Raw genomic sequence first — 20,302 nt, 5'->3', positions numbered from 1 at the left:
AACCTTCCAGCTAAAAGGAACTATGCATATCAGTACCGTGAGATAGAAGCATGCCTGGAATAATCAGACAACAACAGTGGAGCTAGTGTGGTTGGAGTAGTCGTTGGAAAGGAGTAGAGTAGTAACCAGTGAGGTCAGTCCGATAATGATGGGGGTGGGGGGAGGAGATGCACATTATATAGGCCCTTAAAGGTCACTGGAAGGATTTTGTTTTTTATTCTGAGATGGGAAACGATTATAGTGTTTTGAGTAGAACAGTAATATGTTTTAACAGACTCGTTCTGGCTATTGTATTCAAAATAGAAAATAGAAGGGCATGAGCATAAACAGGGATACCAGTTAGGAGGTGATTGCAGTAATTTAAGTGATGAATGGTAGTTTAGACAAGGTGAAATCATAAGAGGTAGTAAGAAGTGGCCTGAGCCAATATCATTTGCTGACAGATTACATATGAGGTGTGAGAGAGAAGAGTCAAAAACGACTCCGAAAGTTTTGAACAGAGTATCTATAAGAATGGTGTTACATTTACTAAAATGGGAAAGATTGCAAGAGGAGCAGTTTTGGGTTGGGGGGTTGGGAGGGGAAGAGTATTAAGAGCGCAACATGGTACATTTAAGTTTGGGATACCTATTGAACATCCAAATGGAAATGTAATGTTCGAAGTTGGATTTAAAAGTCTAAATTCTGACCTGAAGATACATATTTGCATACCATCAGCGTATAACTTTTATAGCAGTGACACTGGATGAGATCTCCAAGACAGTTAGTATAGAAAGAGAAGAGAAAAGGTCCAAGGACAAAACTCTGAGAAGGCACTCTAACATATGGAGGTCATGGAGATCGAGAAGAGCTTGTGAAATAGGGATAATCCATGAGAGTGCAGTGTCCTGGAAGCCACACAAAGAAAAGTGTGTCAAAGAAAAGAGTAATCAGCTATGTCAGATGCTGGTGACAGCTCAAGTAAGATGGGGACTGAGAATTATCACTGGATTTAGTGATGTGGAGGTCATTGGTGACCTCGATAAGAACAGTTTTATTGATGAGAGGTGCAAAGAGCGTTGTCAAAAGGGCTCCAGAGAAAATTGGAAGGGTAGAAGTGGAGGCCCAAAACCAAGCCCAAACCCATTGCCATCGAGTTGATTTTGACCCATAGTGACTGTATAGGACACAGTAGAACTGCCCATAGGGTTTCCAAGGCTGTTATCTTTATGGAAGCAGACTGCCACATCTTTCTCCTGGGGAGTGCTTGGTGGGTTCGAACCACTGACCTTTCCATTAGCAACCAAGTACTTAACTATTGCTCTATCAGGGCTCCTTCCAGAAGTGGAGGTAGCAAGTATAAACTCTTCCAAGGAGTTTTGGTATAAAGAGGAGAGAAATGGAGTGCTTGCTAAAGGGGAAAGACAATTGTTTATTTTCTTTTTAGTGAACGGAGAAATAACATGTATATAAATAGAAATGATCTGCTAGATAGGGAGGATTGGTGATGCAGGAGAGAGGGTGAGAGAATTGCTGTAGTCAAGAGTAGATGGGATATGATTTGCAATTAGTGGGTTAGCTTTGGCTAGGAGTGCAAAGAGTTCTTCCGTAGAAACAGAAGGTGGAGTAAATGAGCACAGTGGCTGTATAGATGCAATGGTGAGAGCTTATTGCAGTTCTCTGCTACTTGCCTGTATTTTCTCAGAAATAGGAAACAAGGTCATCAAATAAGAATAGGGATAAAGAAATAGTAGTAGATTTGAGGAGAAGGAAGGTATGAAATAGTTACCAAGGAAAGTGTGAGTGAATCAACTAAAGAAATGTGTTATGGTGGGAATGCAAAATGGTACAACCATTTTGGAAAATGATATGGCACTTCCTTAGAAAGCTAGAAATAGAAATACCATTTGATCCAGCAATCCCACTCCTAAGAATATATTCTAGAGAAATAAGAGCCATCACACAAATAGACATATGCACACCCATGTTCATTGCAGCATTGTTCATGATAGCAAAAAAAGATGGAAACAACCTAAATGCTCATCAACAAATGAATGGATAAACTATGGTACATATACACAATGGAGTACTACACAACGATAAAGAACAATGATGAATCTGTAAAGCATCTCACAACATGGATAAATCTAGAGGGCATTATGCTGAGTGAGATAAGTCAATCTCAAAAGGACAAATATCGTATGAGACCACTAGTATAAAAACTCATGAAAAGGTTTACACACAAAAAGAAACAATCTTTGATGGTTACAAAGGAGGGGACAGATGGGAGGGAAAAACACTAAATAGACAATAGATAAGTGGTAACTTTGGTGAAGGGTAAGATAGCACACAATACTGGGGAAGCCAGCACAACTTGTCCAAGGCAAGGTCATGGAAGCTTCATAGAATGTTGTGGGGACCACCGTCTCAGAGAACATCTAGCTCAATTGACATAACCTAGTTTATGAAGCAAATGTTCTACATTCTACTTTGGTGAGTAGTGTCTGGGATCTTAAAAGCTCATGACCAGCCATCTAAGATACTCCAGGGGTGTCACCCCATTGGGAGCAAGGGAGAATGAAGAAAACCAAAGACACAAGGGAAAGATTAGTCCAAAGGACTAATGGATCACAACTTCCATAGACTCCACCAGACTGAGTCCAGCTCAGCTAGATGGTGCCCGGCTACCACTACTGACTGCTCCGGCAGAGATCACAATAGAGGGTCCCAGGCAGAGCTATAGAAAAATGTAGAACAAAATTCTAACTCCCAAAAAAAGACCAGACTTACTGGCCTGACAGAGACTGGAGAAACCCAGAGAGTATGGCCCCCAAACACCTTTTTAGATCAGTAATGAAGTCACTCCTGGGGTTCACCCTTCAGCCATAGATTGGACAGGCCCATAAAACAAAAGGAAACTAAATGGGGACACCAGCCCAGGGGCAAGGACTAGAGGGCAGGAGGGAACAGGAAAGCTGGTAATGAGGAATGCAAGGTCAAGAAGGGAAGAGTGTTGACATGTTGTAGGGTTGGTAACAAATGTCACAAAACAGTATGTGTAAAAAAAAAAAAAAAGAAAATTTTACTAATTGTTTAATGAGAAACTAGTTCTGTAAACCTTCATCTAAAGTTCAATAATTAAAAATATAAAATAAAAAAATGTGTTATGATTGCCATGTATCATCAAATTTCCACTTGAGGTTGTTGCTATTGTTGTGTGCTGTCAAGTTGATTCTGACTCATAGTGACCCTGTGTGACAGACTAAAACTTTCCATAGGGTTTCCTAGGCTGTAATCTTTACGGAAACAGATCACTGGGTTTTTTACCCGAGATTAGTGACCATGAATTTAAAGTGAAACCGGTTAGCATTATTTGTGTTCAGCTGCATGGGTGCTGGCATGGAGTGAGTGGAGAGTAGGATTTAAGCTTTTTTTTTTTTTTTTTTTTTATGGTTTAGCCAGGCAAGTATGATGAAGTGAAGTTGAGGCAAGGGAATCAAGGTCGTTTGCAAAATAATGATTATAATGGGTTGATCATGGAACTTTTAGTTGAGAAAGCAGGACAAAGAGGACATGGCTGGGGAATGGGAAGGTGAGGAACAGTGAAAGATAGTAAGTAGTAGGATTAATGGGTTGTAGAACTTGGCTGGATAAAGAATAATTGGAATTGAGTTACTGTAGAAAATGGTATCTAATGATATCCAAGGCCTCTTCTAAGAGTCTCTGATTCTGAGGCATTGCCTGCAGTTTGAAGTTGTTAATATGATATTATGTGACATCTGAGGCTTGTGTTAGATGTGTACCAGGCACTTGGTATAGGAGATAAGGACGTAACCACTTAAATTTGAATCCTGGCTTTGCTAATGTATTAGCTGTGTAATCTTAGCTAAGTTAACCTCCCTGTGCCTTATCTTTCTATAAAATGAGGATAATAAAAACAATATACCCACACCTCATTTAGGAGCCCTGGTGGCATAGTGGTTAAGAGCTCACCTGCTAACCAACAGGTTAGCAGTTCAAATCCACCAGCTGCTCCTTAGAAACCCTATGGGGCAGTTCTACTCTATCCTATAGGGTTACTGTGAATTGGAACCGACTCAATGGCACCTAATAGCAACAACAACAACAGCACCTCACTTACTGAAATGATTAGGTTCCAAAGACCAGGTCGTTATTAGAAAATCGACATCATGCAAAATGGAGGATGACCACATCAGATCACAAAATGGAAGATTACTGCCTCATTACACAGGTACCAAATCACATCATTACATAACTGCCAAACCACTGAGAATCATGGCCCAGCCAAGTTGACACATAACTTTAACCATCACAGCCAGTGTTACTCTCACCTCACACCTTGGCATTCTCTACTGCCAGACATACGTCATTAATGCACAAAATAGTTGGATAGTAGATTTACTATTGTCCTAAAGCAAAATATTAGATAATGAGATAGTCGATAAGTGAGGAGTAAGTGTATATCCTCACAGGGTTGTTGTGAGGATTATACGAGTTAATAAATGTAAAGTTCTTAAAATAGAGCCTGGGACATAAAAAGGACTGTTGAAGCACTGCTGGTGCTGCTGCTGTTGTTGGTATTATATGCTGAATTGATCTAGTGCTTTTTTGCTTCCTTCCCAGACTAGTATTAGAGGTGCTGCATGGGATTAATGCCACTTAGTGAATGAATAAAATTTAATATGTTTGTTTTTTATTTCAAAGAATATAGAAGAATATGTTCATAATAAACAAGAACATTTGCAATAAATGTTTGGCATTTTATTTGAGGTGAAGGCAAGAGGGCTGTTTAAAGAAGAGTGTAACTTTACCCACTTTTCATGCTGTTCTGTTTTGAATAACAGCAGAAAACAGAGAGAGGCATTCTGAGTCATCTGACTGGATGAAGACCGTCCCAAGTTACAACCAAACCAATAGCTCCATGGACTTTAGAAATTATATGATGAGAGATGAGAACCTGGAACCGCTGCCCAAAAACTGGGAAATGGCCTACACTGACACAGGGATGATCTACTTCATTGAGTAAGCAGATGTCTGTGTGTCTTCTAATGTGGCCCTTCACCATGAGGCTTGTCATGAATTTGTTTTTACCTCATTTTGGACGTGTGTCTGTTTCACAGGGCTTCCATTTCTTTTTCTTTCTTTACAAATGTTTTTCATACAAGCTAGAGCTGATTCTTAGTCTGATTATTTCTCTGAGTGACATTTCATTGTTATTTGACTTGGATAAAGGAATAGTGTATTTGACCTCTGGTTTTATATCACGTTTCTCACTGATAATGAAAAATATAAAGAATAAAGATGTTTTGCTTTGCTTTTTTTTCCTCCACTAACTTTTTGTTAGATTGTCCAGCCTAAGGAGCATTTCAAGAATTACCATCATTTGCAGGGTGGGAGGGGTGGGAGGAGGGGGCAGGATATTTATTATCTGAGCTAAATATTTTCAGTTCTAAAGTTTAGTTATGATATATTCAGTCGGTAAATATAGTTAAATAATATGGGGGAAAATATCACTGATCCTCAGAGAAATGGGTACAATATAAATTCACAAAAAGATAAATCTATTTTTATGGGAAAGCACTATTAAGAAACTATTTTTAGAGATATTGAATACCACATGTCTTACACCTACCTAAAATTATACATTGTGTGCACCAGGGAAGAATAATATGAAGACAATTTATCAGAAGTTTCATTATGAAGAATTTTATATTCTTATGTGGCTGTAATTCTCATTCTTAATTTGTTCAGAGGTAGAATATTAGTATAGTTAAGTTACAGAATATAATAACTGAATAATTAAAATAGTGAGGGCTGGGCACTACACTCAAAGAACATATACTCAGAAACGAGCTAGGGGTGGGAATCTTGAATCTCTTCCCTTAACTGGTCCCAGTTCCACATGTTCCTTATAGAGTGAGCACCTTGCTGTACCATGTGAGATTCTAGCATTTCAAAGACATGGTTTTGTGTATGTGATGTTCTTTTTACCGTGTGTGCCACATTATTGATTACATTACACATTTATATAAAATTAATGACTAGGATTGTACAAAACAGACAAAATCAGGTATGTTCCACTCTATGGAAAATTTATGGAGGTTTTCAAGGGTGGTTTAGACTTTTGACTTTCATGCTGACTTTAGAACTAAACCCCAAAGTGAAATGAGTCAGTAGAAGTGACTAGACTATCTTTATAAATAGATTCTGGGGCACCGAATCTGACAGTACTTCACCCTGCAAACAGGGATAAGTTAGTAAATTATAGGGGAAGATGAATCTACGAAAGAAGTGTCCTTATAGTTAAATATTATTTGCTGCTAGATAAAGCTGTTTTGTTTGTTACAGCTAATATGTATGATCTCTGTTTCTGCTGTTATTAAAACGTGAAAAGAATATTAACATAGGTCTATAGTTTTTTTTTATAGGCTTCAGCTCTTAAGTTTTGAGTATTGTCCCTATGGACATTTCCTTACCTTGGGAGATACTGGGTAAAATCCTAGGGGATCGGCCACATCTGCTAATTTAGGAATATAATTTTGAGTCTCTGAAACCAAAGTTAAGCTTTCCTCAAGTAGAGATTTTGAGTTTGATTTATCAAGATATTTCCATGAGTTTTTATTTTCTGACAAATCTGCTTGCTCCTAGGCAGCTCTGGAGTCCTGATCCCTTTCATTTTGCTAAAATTGACTTAACTGGTTTTAGTTTGGGAAGATTATATCCCTGACAGTATGGGTAACACATACTTCCTTGAAAGAATTTCAACTTCTCCAACATTGGTTATCTGTTTTTCAGCTTGCAAAAAAGTATTTCCACCATAGCCTACCAACTATTATCATACCTGGTAATGTGTAAGAAATGGCTGCATGCCTCTGTAAATAGTTCAGGGGTTAGAAAAGCTATAGATGATATGATTAATTTCCTGAAGCCATTTGCTTCATTACCTTTGAGTGGTCAAGGTAGAGATTTGTGAGTTTATCTCATATTAAAGGCAGCAAGGAAAGATAATTTATTCACATTGTTATTCTCACACTGCTATGGTAATGTTTTCTTCCATGACTTTTTTTTTTCTTTAATATCTTCGTACTTTAGATACTTAAACCAATACTACTTGTCTTCTCATCAGTGTGACAATTTTGTTTTAGGGTTAGTATCTGCTGCTTGATGACCTGTCTGAAGCTAGCTGACCTATAATTAAATTCAACAGAAATTGCTCTTAAAAGCATCTTTGTCCTGCTTAAATAAAATGCAGGATTCTTAATTGTTTGTTTTTCCTTTTTTTTTTTTTTTCCTGTTAAATGTATGGTGTGTGCTGATGAAAACTTTATTTTGTAGAGACGAGCTTAACTCTGCCCGTTGTTTTACTTGCATGTTGCAAAAACAGCCACTTTAAAACTTCTTTATTTTATTCTATTTTATTTTGAAGAGGCTTCTTTAAAATAATGTTCTGTGAGGTCAGGGGCTGTGTCTGATTATTCACCTCTATATCCCCAATCCCCAGCACAGGCCCTACACATGATAGAAAAACAAAACAATTACTGTGGAGTTGATTCCAATTCATGGCAACCCCACGTGTTTTAGAGCGGGGGTTTGCAAAGCTGTGACCTTTCAGAAGCAGATCACCAGGGCTGTTTTCCCAGGTGCCTCTGGGTGGTTTGAACTACCAATCTTTCAGTTAGTAGTTGAGCGTTTAACCATTTGCACCACCCAGGGACTTCCTTTACACATTGTAGGCACTCAATAAATACAGATTTTTTGTTTTTGTTTTTTGTTGTTTTTTAAGGGAGAGATGAAGGAATCCAGCAAGCTAGCAAACAAGGTTTTTCACGCAGCTTTTTGTGCTCGATAATGCACAGCATGTGGCTACGTACCCACCCTTTGAAACATTTTTGACTGCTTAAATAAGTGTCTGTTATTCTGTATTTGGCGTTTTATCCCTTCTTTTAGAGTCTTCATTCTCAAATGCGTGCCTCTAGCATTAATTATACTTTATGGCAGTTTTGAAATGACAAAAGCTGAGAGCAATAGGATTATTGAATCTGAGGTGTACAAGTGGATCCCGTAGGAGACAAATGTTCACACATCACATACCTTTTAGTCACTTTTAATCTTTGCTTTCTTTTTTGAAATACTTTTTACTGTTTCTAATTGAGATCTTTATTCTATAGCCACAATACCAAGACAACAACGTGGTTGGATCCCCGTCTTTGTAAGAAAGCCAAAGCCCCTGAAGACTGTGAAGATGGAGGTAGGGATTCAAAACCTTTCTATGCTATATTTATTCTCTTAATCCCTTTTTGCTTTTCTTGCTTAGATAATGAGTTTTTTCAAAACCCTAAACAAACCATAATGTGCATAAGCACATAAACAGTTGGTAGATATCGTAATCAACTAACTATGATAATTGTGTCTTTCCATCTAATTTACAAGAGAGATTCCTTTCTCTCCTTCTGGGTATTATATAATTAAATTCTTTGTTTAAAAGCCATCTTAATAAAAATAAATTCACCCATTCTTTAACATATGTTCTAAACATAAACTTAAAATTCCATATGTTTTAATAAATTAGGTAATCATGGGGTAGGTAGCCTTATGCCTGTTGAACCTTCAAAATATATATTTAATTTAGTACGCTAGTATCTGTAGCTAATTTTTGCTGCTTAGTGGAAAAAGTTATCCTCAAGGACCATCAGATAATAATGTTTGTCTGTCTTGTATATTATAGGCTCTATTTTATTGTAGTCTTGCAAATAAGTATAGAATTTACCCCACCAATAATTGTTTGCTATGCCTTCTTCAACATAGCACAGATGAATAAAAACTTATATTTGTTTTTTGTCACTCATCAAAAATTATGTATGTCGGTAAAAAAAATGAGTGGCTTAGAATGAGGTTCAAGATAATCATTCTTGTATTGAGTTGCAATCTATTTAAAAAAATTGCTAAGCAGGATTTACAGTTATTTTGTTTTGTTCAGCATGATTATAATATTAAGAATTGTTTTTAGCAATAAACAATTAGAAAATGGAAGCCATTTATAATAGCTTAAAAAAATCACATATTTTGGAATAAATCTATTAGAAAATGTACACTAAAAGCTACAAACATCACTGAAAGAAATTAATAAAGACCTAAAATACTTGAAGAGATATACTGTGTTCACAGATTGGATGACTCAATATTGTTAATATGTCCGTTCTCCCTAAGTTGATATCTAGAGTCAACACAATCTCAATCAAAATCTTAACTGGCTGTTATGAAGAAATTGACAAGCTGATTCTTAAATATATATGAAAATACAACCAAACAATCTTTAAAAAGGACAAAGTTGGAGGACATAGGCCTTGCTATAAAACTGCAGTAATCAAGACAGGTGGTATTGGTATAAGGATAGACAGATAGATCAATGGAGCAGAACAGAGCATTCCGAAATAGATGTACACATATATGATCAGTTGATTTTTAAACAAAGTTCCAAGTCAATTCAGTGAAGAAACAAATGGTACTGGAGCAACTGAATGTTTGTATGGAAAAATGAGCCTCAATTATACCTCACTGCAAACACAAAAAATTATTTGAGATAGATCAAAGACTTAAGCATAAAAGCTAGAAAAAAGCTTTTAGAAGAAAACATAGGACAATATCTTCGGGACTTTGGGATTGGCAAGGATTTCTTATACAGAATACAAAAAGTATGAACCATAGAAACAATATACAAAGAAAGATAATTTGGATGTCATAAAAATTTTAAATTTCCGCTCATCAAAATACACCGTTAAGAAAATGAATAGATAAAACTACAGACTGGGAAAATGCTTGCAGTATGTATCTGACTTGTATCCAGAATCTTTAAAGAGCTGTTACAACTCAATAATAAAAAGATAAACAGCCCAATTAAAAAATGAGCAAAATATTTAAATAGACATTTCACCAGAGAAGATATACAGGTGGACACTGAGCACATGAAAGATGCTCAACATCATTAATCATCAAGCAAAAAAAAAAAAAAAGAAAGCAACTACCATTGAGTCCGTTCTGACTCATAGCAACCATATACAGAAATCTAAATTAAAACCACAATGATATACCACTTCACATCTATTAGAATGACTGTAATCATATAAGACAGATAAAAATAATAATCTTTGGTGAGGATGGGGAGAAAATGGTACCTTTCAATGTTGCCAAAGTGGATGTAAAACGGCATAGATACATGCAAAACACTTTTAAGAAGTTAAATATAAATGTACCATATGACCCAGTAATACCATATTCCTAGACATCTACCCAAGAGGAATCAAATCATATGTCCACACAAAGACTGGCATGCAAATATTTATAACAGCACTATTCATAATAGCCAATAAGTACAAACAGCCCAGATGTTCAGTAAATAAATAAAATGTGGTATAGCCATAAATGGAATAGTATTTGTCAATAAAAAGGAATGAAGTGCTGATGCGTGTTACAACACGAATGAAGCACAAAAGCATTATGCTGAGTGAAAACAAAAAAGACTCAAAAGATCAGATATTGTATGATTCTATTTATATGAAATGTCAGAATAGGCAAATCCCTAGAGACAGAAGGGAGATTAGTGGTTGCCTGGGGCTGGGGATAGGAACAGAGATTCGCTGTAAACAGCAGGAGGGGTCTTATTGGGGTGATAGAAATGTTCTAAAATGGGACTGTTGTGATGGTTGCACAGCCTAGTAAATTACTAAAAATCAATGAATGGTACACTTAAAACAGATGAATTTTATGGCAAGTAAATTATACCTCAATGAAGTTGTTTTAAAAAAAAATAGCCGAAGGACTTGAACAGAGACTTCACAAAGGAAGATAAAAGAGTAGTTTTATGAAAGCATGAAAAAAACCATTGCCATCCAGTCGATTTTGACTCATAGTAACCCTACAGGACAGAGTAGAACTGCCCCATTGGGTTTCCAAGGAGCGGCTGGTGGATTCAAATTGCCGACTTTTTGGTTAGCATCAGGATATAACAATTAACATTTTGCTGTATTTGTTTTTCACAAAGCTATTTTTTTATTTAACCATCTATCTTCTATCTATCCGTGCTTTTTCTTTTATATTATATTTTTCTCTCCAGTCCTCTGATTACCACATACTTAGATTTTGCTTGGTTTTTCTCCTTGAGTTTACTCCCCTCCCCTACCCGCAGTATATCCTTTGTGCTGGTGGTCTCCAAAATGATAGTTACCAATTAATATACAGGAGGAAAATATTAGAACTTATTTTTCATAACATTACTATTAAAAAGAAATTAAGCTTTGCTATTATTTAATACCTATATTGGCACTAACATTCTTCCTCATTCTATGTAGCAGATTGGCATATACACTATCCAGAGTATTTTGAAGGAAGAATGGATGTGGTACCCTTATTGTTTTGTCAAGTGCCCTGTGAAGTTTTGTGGTTGACTTGTGGCCAGTCAAGTGCATTTATACATTATGTTGTGTAGTTTTTAAACTAACGCCAACAGAAATGTGGCATAAAAAGATTTCTGAAAAGGTATTGCAGCTTGAAGATAATGTAACTAGGCACGCGCAAAGTAACAGTGAGAAAATATCAGAGTGGACACTTTTCACATACCTCAGAGGAGCTTTTTTAACCACATTAAGGTAAAACAGTGATAGTTTATTTAGCCTTCATCTCCTTTTAAGTTTTCTATTTTGTTGGATGTTCTATTGCCTGCATATTCATAGAGTAGTACGTATATTTGCAAATAAGTATATATTTATATACTTGGGGTACATGTTCAAATGTTTTACTCATGAAGCTGCATGATCAAAAAACATTGCAGACACTAAGTTAATCTCTCTAAAGTAGAACTTCCTTGGTAACTCTCCCTTGCTTAGATACCTGTAATGGCTCCCTGCTGTCTGCAGAATAAAGTCTAGACTCCTTGGTGAAATACTGAAGATATTGTATAATTGAAGCATACTCTGTTTTTTTTTTCAAAGTATTTTCATTTCTCTACATCTAACATATTTCCTCACACCTTTGCCTTTGTCATATGTTCATTTCTTCTGCCTGGAACCAGTCTCACTCCCTGTGTCCACCTGGTTTGTATCTACTTCTCCATCTAAACTCAGATCTAAAGTATGATTTCTTTGTAGCCTCCACTATCATTCTCTTCCAGTTCTGAATTAAGTTTTCTCACCTCTGTGCTCCGTAGTATCTTATTGCATATCTCTGCAACACCATGTTGCACAGATATGCAATAGCCATTACACCACGTGGGGCCATCTCTATTGGAGCACTAATTATATTGCAGTAGAACTAGATGCCATATTCCTTAAGGGCTATGATTTTGTCTTATTCATCTGTATATCCCTTCAGTAGAGACTTAAGTGTTTGAAAGCAGAATGGATGAATGGAAGCTACTCTATCCTCCAGATTACTTTGGTCACCCTTCTTGGATATATTTTTTTAATCTTTATAATGTTTGGGGGGAGTTGATAAATAATAAGCCTGTCTTCATTCACTAGTTTGGAGTCAATAGAGAAATAAGACAAAAGAGACAGACAGATAAGGTCAGAATGCCAGATGATAAGTGAACATGACTTTAACTTTGCATCTATGTGAGCTTGCTAGTATTTTACCTCTTCAGGTAAATAAGCACTCGATCTCTGGCTTAGCAGTTGAGCTGTAGGCCCCCTCCCAAGAGGCAAGTATAGCAGAGAACAGGCTAGAGTGCACCCTCTCTGCAGGCAGGCTGGCAGATCCAAAACAGAGAACCCAAGAGGTCCTAAGCCAAGCATATTGAGTTAATTCTCTAAAATTCACCAGTCAGATGGGACATTATTTCTTCCTTGGGGGAGAAAGCAAGGGGGCTCAGAGAAGCTGTAAACATTTCTCCCATTCTTTCTCCTCTATGGAAACTTGAGAAACTGAGAGTGGGTGTCTCCCCATAATGCTCTTTACGTTAGGAAGACTGGCTTAGAGAAACAAAACCAGCAACACATATACCTTACTGAAAATCTGCAGGTCAGGTGACTGGCTATGGGTTTTGTCAATTTGGGTCCCAAAAATCCATAGATGAGGCAGCAGGAAGACTGGATGAGCTCTGGCAAGTTGTCTGTTTATAGTCTGAAGGCAGACTACTCCCTAGGGAAAACTCCCTTTTTACTCTTAAGGCCTTCAACTGATTGGATGAGGCTCATCCACATTATGAAGAGTAATCTGCTTTACTTAAGTCCAACTGACTTAATTACATGGAACTACTTCAAAGGAGTCCCTGGATGGTGAAAATGGTTAATGTTTGTGGCTTCCAATCAAAAGGTTGGAGGTTCAAGTCCACCCAGAGGCACCTTAGAAGAAAGGCCTGATGGTCTACTTCTGAAAAATCAGCCACTGAAAACTCTGTAGAGCACAGTTCTACTCTGACACACATGGTTTGCTATGATTTAGAATTGATTCCACAACAACAGGTTAACCACTTCATAACAGCATCTAGACTAGTATTTGACCAAACAATAGGGCACCATAGCCTGGCCAAATTGACACATAAAATTGACCATACAGTGATCATATGTCTTGATTTTCCTAGGACTAACTCAACTTATTCATTATTCCAGCATAATTATTAATAGTGTCCCTTTTTACTCTAAAAAATGGGTGATACATTATATAGTCATTCTGATTATGTCTTAAGGCATTATTATAATAATGTTCAAAACCTTTTAATATAAGAGCTGGGTATGTCTTTCTGATATCACCTCTACTTATGTGATGGGAAGCCCACCATTTGAAAACTTGAGCCTATTGGTTTTATGCTCAATGAACCTTTACCACTTTTACTGTGCCCTTTTTCCTCTGCCCTCACCCCCAGCCCTGTAGGCTATTTTCAGGATAGACAATATCCACCTTACATTGGCATCGTCCATGGTGCTTTGCACAGAGTAGATGCTCAAAAGGGGCTAATAATAATAATAATATTTTAAATGTAGGTTTTTATAATTTAATATATTGTTTGCTGAACATTTAAGATCTTCTAGAAAGACCTTATAGTTTCTAAAACTTGCCCTTTCCTCCGTAGTCTTTTGACATTCAGAACCTAGCTGTGTCTTTACACTGTATCTGATAGTTTAATTGATGTACATATTTATCTGCTGTTTAAATAAGATAATTAGTGTTTCAGTTAAATAGATATCTTAAAAATATATCAAGAATCCATTTTTCCTCTCAACCTACCCCATTTCTCCTATGGTGAAAGAAAGATTAAATTTTTACTGAAGACAGTTTTAAAATGCATTCAATGTTGATGTCATTTGGAGCTTTAAAAATGATAAAAGAAAATTATCAGCTGAATACAGCTCCACAATAAGAAAGCAACTGTAATTCCTACATTTAAATAAGAAAAATCCTAGTTTGAGGAGAAGAAAGAAAGGATAAATTCATAGGGTTTAGAACTAACCGGCTGCTTGATATGCCAGAACTAGTTTTGCCTTTTGAATTTTGGGGGGGAATGCTTTCGTTTCTAACGAAGGAAAAAGATGGTTAGGTCTTTGCTATCTCAGAAGTAAACAAATTTTCTTGTGCCCCCCATAATTCTCCCTCTGTCTTTTTCACAACCAGTTTTCAAAACAAAAAGTCAGCTCTTCTAAAGGCTCTTATTTTTGCTTTTCATTGCAATGACTTTTGTCCCTACCTTTCCAGGGAAACTGCTTTTCATAAGGTCACCAATGACCTCCTGATTGCTGAATCCAGTGGGATCTTTTTTACCCCTTATGTTTAGTCCTGAAGGCTTTGTAGCATTTGGTAGCATTGACAATGCACTCCTATTCAGTCTTCTTTGACGCCACTCTTTCTGGTTGTTCTCACTTTCCTCATTTGCTTTTTAAATGTTAGTGCTCCTAAGGTTACTTTTCTGCATTCTTCTATTCACAATTTTTTGAGGTCATTTCATCACCGTTGTGAATTTAACTATGTTAATGTCTCCCAAGTCCTCATCGTCTGTCTTCCCACATTTCTCTTTTGAATACCAAATTCATATTCCCAAGAACTTATTAGCGCTCTCTCCCAGGATGTTCCTCATTGCATACTGAGGTAAGTCTTCTGTATACCTTCCCTTCCTGCCCACAACATAGGACGTCACATTCTCCCAGTTGCTTGATCCAAACACTGGTTATCATCCTCAACATTTTCCTCATCCTCACCTCTTCAATGCAGCTAACTACCAGGTTCTATCAATTCCAATTTTTTAAAAAACTGACATTTATTGACTGCCTATTGGTCCTAGGCACTATACTAGGCACTTCACACATATTATTTGTCTTCTAAATTCCTCTAAATTCAAATTAATTTCTCTTTTCTATTCCCACTGTCATTTTCAAAGTAGGTTGTTGTTATTGTTGGGTGCCATTGAGTCAGTTCAGACTCATAGTAGCCCTATGCACAATAACAGAAGGAAACACACAACTCAGTCCTGCACCACCCTCCCAGTTGTTGCTCCGTTTGAGGCCATTGTTGCAGCCACTGTATTAATCCATCTTGTTGAGGGTCTTCCTCTTTTTCACTGATCCTCCACTCTATCAAGCATGATGTCCTCCTCCAGGTACTGGTCCCTCCTGATAACATGTCCAAAGTATGTGAGACGAAGTCTCACCATCCTCACTTCTAAGGAGCATTCTGGCTGTACGTCTTCCAAGACAAATTTGTTCTTCTGGCAGTCCATGGTATATTCAATATTCTTCGCCAGCCACATAATTCAAAGGCCTCAATTCTTATTCATTATCCAGCTTTCATATGCAGATGGGATGACTGAAAAATACCATGAGCTGGGTCAGGTGTACGTTAGTCCTCAGAGAAACACTTTAAAGAGGTCTTTTGCAGCAGATTTGCCCAATGCAATACATCATTTGATTTCTTGACTGTTACATCCATGGGCATGGATTGTGGATCCAAGTGAAATGAAATCCTTGACAACTTCAATTTTTTCTCTGTTTATCATGGTGTTGCGTATTGGTCCATTGTGAGGATTTTTATTTTCTTTATCCTGAGGTGTAATCCATACCGAAATCTGTAGTCTTTGATCTTCATCAATAAGTACTTCAAGTTCACTTGGCTTTCAGCAAGCAAGATTGTGTTATCTGTGTATCACAGGTTGTTAGTGAGTCGTACTCCAATCCTGATGCCACATTCTTCTTCATATAGTCCAGTTTCTCAGACTATTTGCTCAGCATACAGATTGAATAAGTTTGGTGAAAGGATACAACCCTGATGTAAACCTTTTCTGATTTTAAACCACTCAGTATCCCCTTGGTCTGTTCGAACAGCTGCCTCTTGGTCTATGTACAGGTTCTGCATGAGCACAATTAAGTGTTCTGGAATTTCCATTCTTCACAATGTTATCCATAATTTGTTATGATCCACACAGTTAGATGTCTTTGCATAGTCACTAAAACACAGGTAAACATCTTTCTGATAGTCTGTGCTTTCAGCTAAGATCCATCTGACATCAGCAATGAATTACTTCATTCCACGTCCTCTTCTGAATCTGGCTTGAATTTCTGGAACTTCCATGTCAATATACTGGTACCACTGTTTTTGAATTATCTTCAGCAAAATTTTGCTTGTGTGTGATCTTAATGATATTGTTCATAATAGGTATTCAATATATATTTGATAATGTATCATTTTTGTGCCAGAAGAGCCAGAAACCTGGAATCATCTTGGTCTTTCCTCTCTTTTCCTCCCTCAAACTTCATGTTCTCATCAAATCTATTACTTCTACTTCCTTGTCTATATTATCCATTCTTTCTCTTCATTCTTACTACCAGTGTCTCAGTTCCACCCTTCATAATTTCTTACCTGGATTTACAAGTGGTTTTCTTATTTGTCCTTTTTTATCACTCTTACTCCATCTATTTCATCCTTAATTAGCTACTTCACATGATTTTTCTGAAATAAAAATTTAATCATGTCACAGTCCTGCTTAATCAGTCCTAACAGCATCAAATAAAGATCAGACTCCTTAAGGTGTTCCAGGCATGTTGTGACTTGGTGTTTGCTTATAGGACTCTCAGAAACCCTGGTGGCGTAGTGGTTAAGTGCTACGGCCACTAACCCAAGGGTCGGCAGTTTGGATCCATCAGGCGCTCCTTGGGAACTCTATGGGGCAGTTCTACTCTGTCCTATAGGGTCGCTATGAGTCAGAATCGGCTCGACGGCACTGGGTTTGGTTTTTTGGTTTTTATAGGACTCTTCTGCATCCAACTTTCACTCTAGCCACACCACGTTATTTGTAATTACTGAAAATGCTAGGCATTCTTAACACCTCAGTGTCTTTGCATGTACCCTTTCACCTATCTGGAATGAACACCCTCTTTCTCTGCCCAGTCTGAATTCATCCTTTAAGTCTAGCTCAAGCAGCACCTTAGAAAGCTTTCTGGAGAGCTGCTCTCACCAACCAACTGGTGCCGTTGCTCTGCACTCTCCCCAAACTCATGTTGATCTTCCTTATGCTGGTTATCTTTTCTGTCTTCCTGTCTAGACTACGAACTTTCTGAGGTCAATATCAGTGTTGTGCTTTTGATTGTTGTTTTCTGCATTTGAAAGACAGGGGGAGGAAGGGAAGAAAGGAAGGAAATCAATCCACTGGAAGGCATATAAAATTGCTGGATGTCTTAGTCTTGCTTTTATTGCCTTCATTTTAAATAGGCAAATAAAACCATTTTGTCTATCTGCATTAATCTCCCCTGCAAAAAATTGACTAGTAGTGTCAGTGGTGAGAGTTTAAAGTGGTTACCAAAAGCAACCCAGAAGATATTACGTTATTTGTTTCTTTTCCTGTACTTATCTGTTATTGCTGATTGCTAACTAGAATGCTGAATCAGTGTCCAAGTTAACACTGAAATATGTTGATCTTTTATCCTTATTAAGTATTGATACATCCATTTTAGTGAATTTTTCAGATATAAAATGGAATTTTTCAGATATTTCTATAGTTCCTTCAATTCTCCAAACATTTCTAAAGACAAAGTATGAATCCAGTTGTGGTGCACTTGTTGAACTCAGTCTTACTCAGCACCATTCAGTTCCTATGCTATTTCAAGAAAATTTCTATTAAAAATACGTCTTTTATGAAGACCCATAATGATAATGCTTTGATAATATTGTTATAGTGCATCTTTACTCATATCATTCCACACACACTCTTATCCATGTAACAGTGCTTGATCATAAAATATTGTACCTATTTAATTGTCAATTGTTTGCATTCTAGGTGCAGAGGAACAAAATGAACTGAAGTATGTCTCAGTTCTTAGTTGTTTTGTTCTGTTTCCACATAGTAGTTGCTTTTCTAGTCTTTTCCACCTTAAACATTCCATCTAGGTCTTTCAAAGGAAAATCACAAAAACTCACCAAGCTCTGAAACCACCAGTCAACATATATAGGCAGAAAAATATGTTGCAGTGAAAGGGGGGCAGGGCAAGATTGAGAGCTTTTCATCAAGATCCTGGTCATTTATTCTCTCTTTTTATTCTTAATGTGGAATAACAATTTTTATTAGAGCAAAACAGCTTGTTTAGTTTGTTAGGTTCATTATAATGGGATTTTTACTTAGCAGATTGATGCATCACAAAGTTGATAGCTGAGGCTAAATTAAGTAGTGGCTTTTGATATTTTCTAAGGCTGTTTTCAGTCCAGCATACTTCATTTGTGTGTATATGTGTGTGTGTGTGTGTATGTGTGTGCGTGCATGCGTGTATGTGTTTGTGTGTATTTCAGCATAGCAGAAAAACAGTAAAAGAAAATTGAAAATATAAGTGTGGGACTTCATAGCGTACAACTGTGGGTTTTTAAAGAATTCTTTCTTGCTGGGCTCGTAAAATAAATGGTAGCATTAGAACCACTTGCTGGGAGTATTCCTGTCAGATTAATCTGTGTCTAACTAATATGTTAAATGGTTCTTCAGAAACCTCAGCTTTACAAGGAGGGCAGGCAAAATGAGAGGGAAAAGGGTATTTCTTGGCAGGGTCAGCTCACTTTGGAAAAACTAGGTTTTTTTGTTTTTTTTTAACTATTAGAAATTCAACTACCTTCAGTTTTTCTGCTTATATTTTTATTGGTAAGTTACTTGGAATAAACAGTATTTAATAATCCTATGTAACACATTTCTTTGTTACTCTTCACAAATATTACCTACACAAGGCACTGGAGCACTCGTTGCACAGTGGTTAAGAGCTCTGCTGCTGACCGGAAGGTCGACAGTTTGAATCCACCAGCTGCTCCTTGGAAACTCTATGGGGCAATTCTACTCTGTCCTATAGGGTTGCTATGACCAAATAGACTCAATGGCAATGGGTTTGGTTTGGTAGTTGCTTAAATTCTCCTTCAGATACTCAGGTCAAAGTGATACAAGGGAAAACAGATACTTTCTTAGGTTTTAAGCAAATCTGGATTGCCCGCTTGAAACATCATAAACCCAAGGCTGAACTTTCCATGGGGGAGAAGTGGTTCAGAATGTAATAGGAATAATTGACATGTATATGTATAATAGTGAAAATTTTAACAAGCAGCTGCTTCTGGTATTTGACTACAGGGTAAGCATGTCTTATTTCAACTTTATCAAGCTTTTTAAGTGAAAGAATATGGCTTTTTAATTAGTTAGTATTTTTTTATGACTTGTGATTCAGATAAAGACCATGGAGTTTAATGTCGCCTTTTGTTCTGGTCTCCCAATCACTTACTGGGATACTCAATGGCTGTTGAAGAAGTCATCATTCAGGCTTAAACTGCATTTGTTCTTTAAAAATAAGCCATCATCTTTTGTCTCCCAAACATTAGTATAATGAAATAAAAAACGTTTAAATGTACCCAGTGATTAATTATCTTCTGTCTGTTTTGAATGTGGTATTTCACTCAATCCTATTGTCTATTTACAGAACTTCCTTATGGCTGGGAGAAAATAGAGGATCCTCAGTATGGAACATACTATGTTGAGTAAGTTTGTTACCACGGTTACTTTTCTCTCAAATGTTTCCTTTCAGCTCACACCTTCAGGGAGTACTTCATGCTTCTGCAGTCAAGCTTTCACCTTTTTCAATTAGAGGAATGAGAAGGTAGGGGCAGTGAGCATTTACTTCACTGACCCTGGGCTCCCTAGAAATTGTCTTTGAAGTAAATATTGAGTGCTAGAGGGAAGTTGCCCAGATGATTTATAGCTGGAGTTGCTATCATTAGTACTACAGCCTTTGAAGAGGAAAGTCATAGATGAAAAACTGTGAATTGAGAGCACTGGACTAGATCAACTGTTAAGGTCACTTCCAACATT

General features: G+C 37.0%; 1 protein-coding gene across 5 annotated transcripts in view; it reads left to right on the top strand.

The window, feature by feature from the left end:
• The window catches only part of MAGI3 (membrane associated guanylate kinase, WW and PDZ domain containing 3), a 255,499-nt gene that overhangs the window by 180,010 nt on the left and 55,187 nt on the right, over window positions 1–20,302 (top strand). For 3 of the 5 annotated variants that reach the window (XM_049880031.1, XM_049880037.1, XM_049880036.1), the window contains exons 5-7: window positions 4,845–5,022; window positions 8,169–8,248; window positions 19,914–19,971. In XM_049880031.1, the coding sequence (XP_049735988.1) occupies window positions 4,845–5,022; window positions 8,169–8,248; window positions 19,914–19,971 (316 nt within the window). The remainder of the gene's footprint in view (window positions 1–4,844; window positions 5,023–8,168; window positions 8,249–19,913; window positions 19,972–20,302) is intronic. The other 2 variants (XM_049880035.1, XM_049880038.1) reach the window with 1 other exon arrangement.

This window comes from Elephas maximus, chromosome 3 (assembly GCF_024166365.1).
Source record: "Elephas maximus indicus isolate mEleMax1 chromosome 3, mEleMax1 primary haplotype, whole genome shotgun sequence".
Lineage (NCBI taxonomy): Eukaryota > Metazoa > Chordata > Mammalia > Proboscidea > Elephantidae > Elephas > Elephas maximus.
This window is presented reverse-complemented; position numbering and strand designations above follow the sequence as displayed.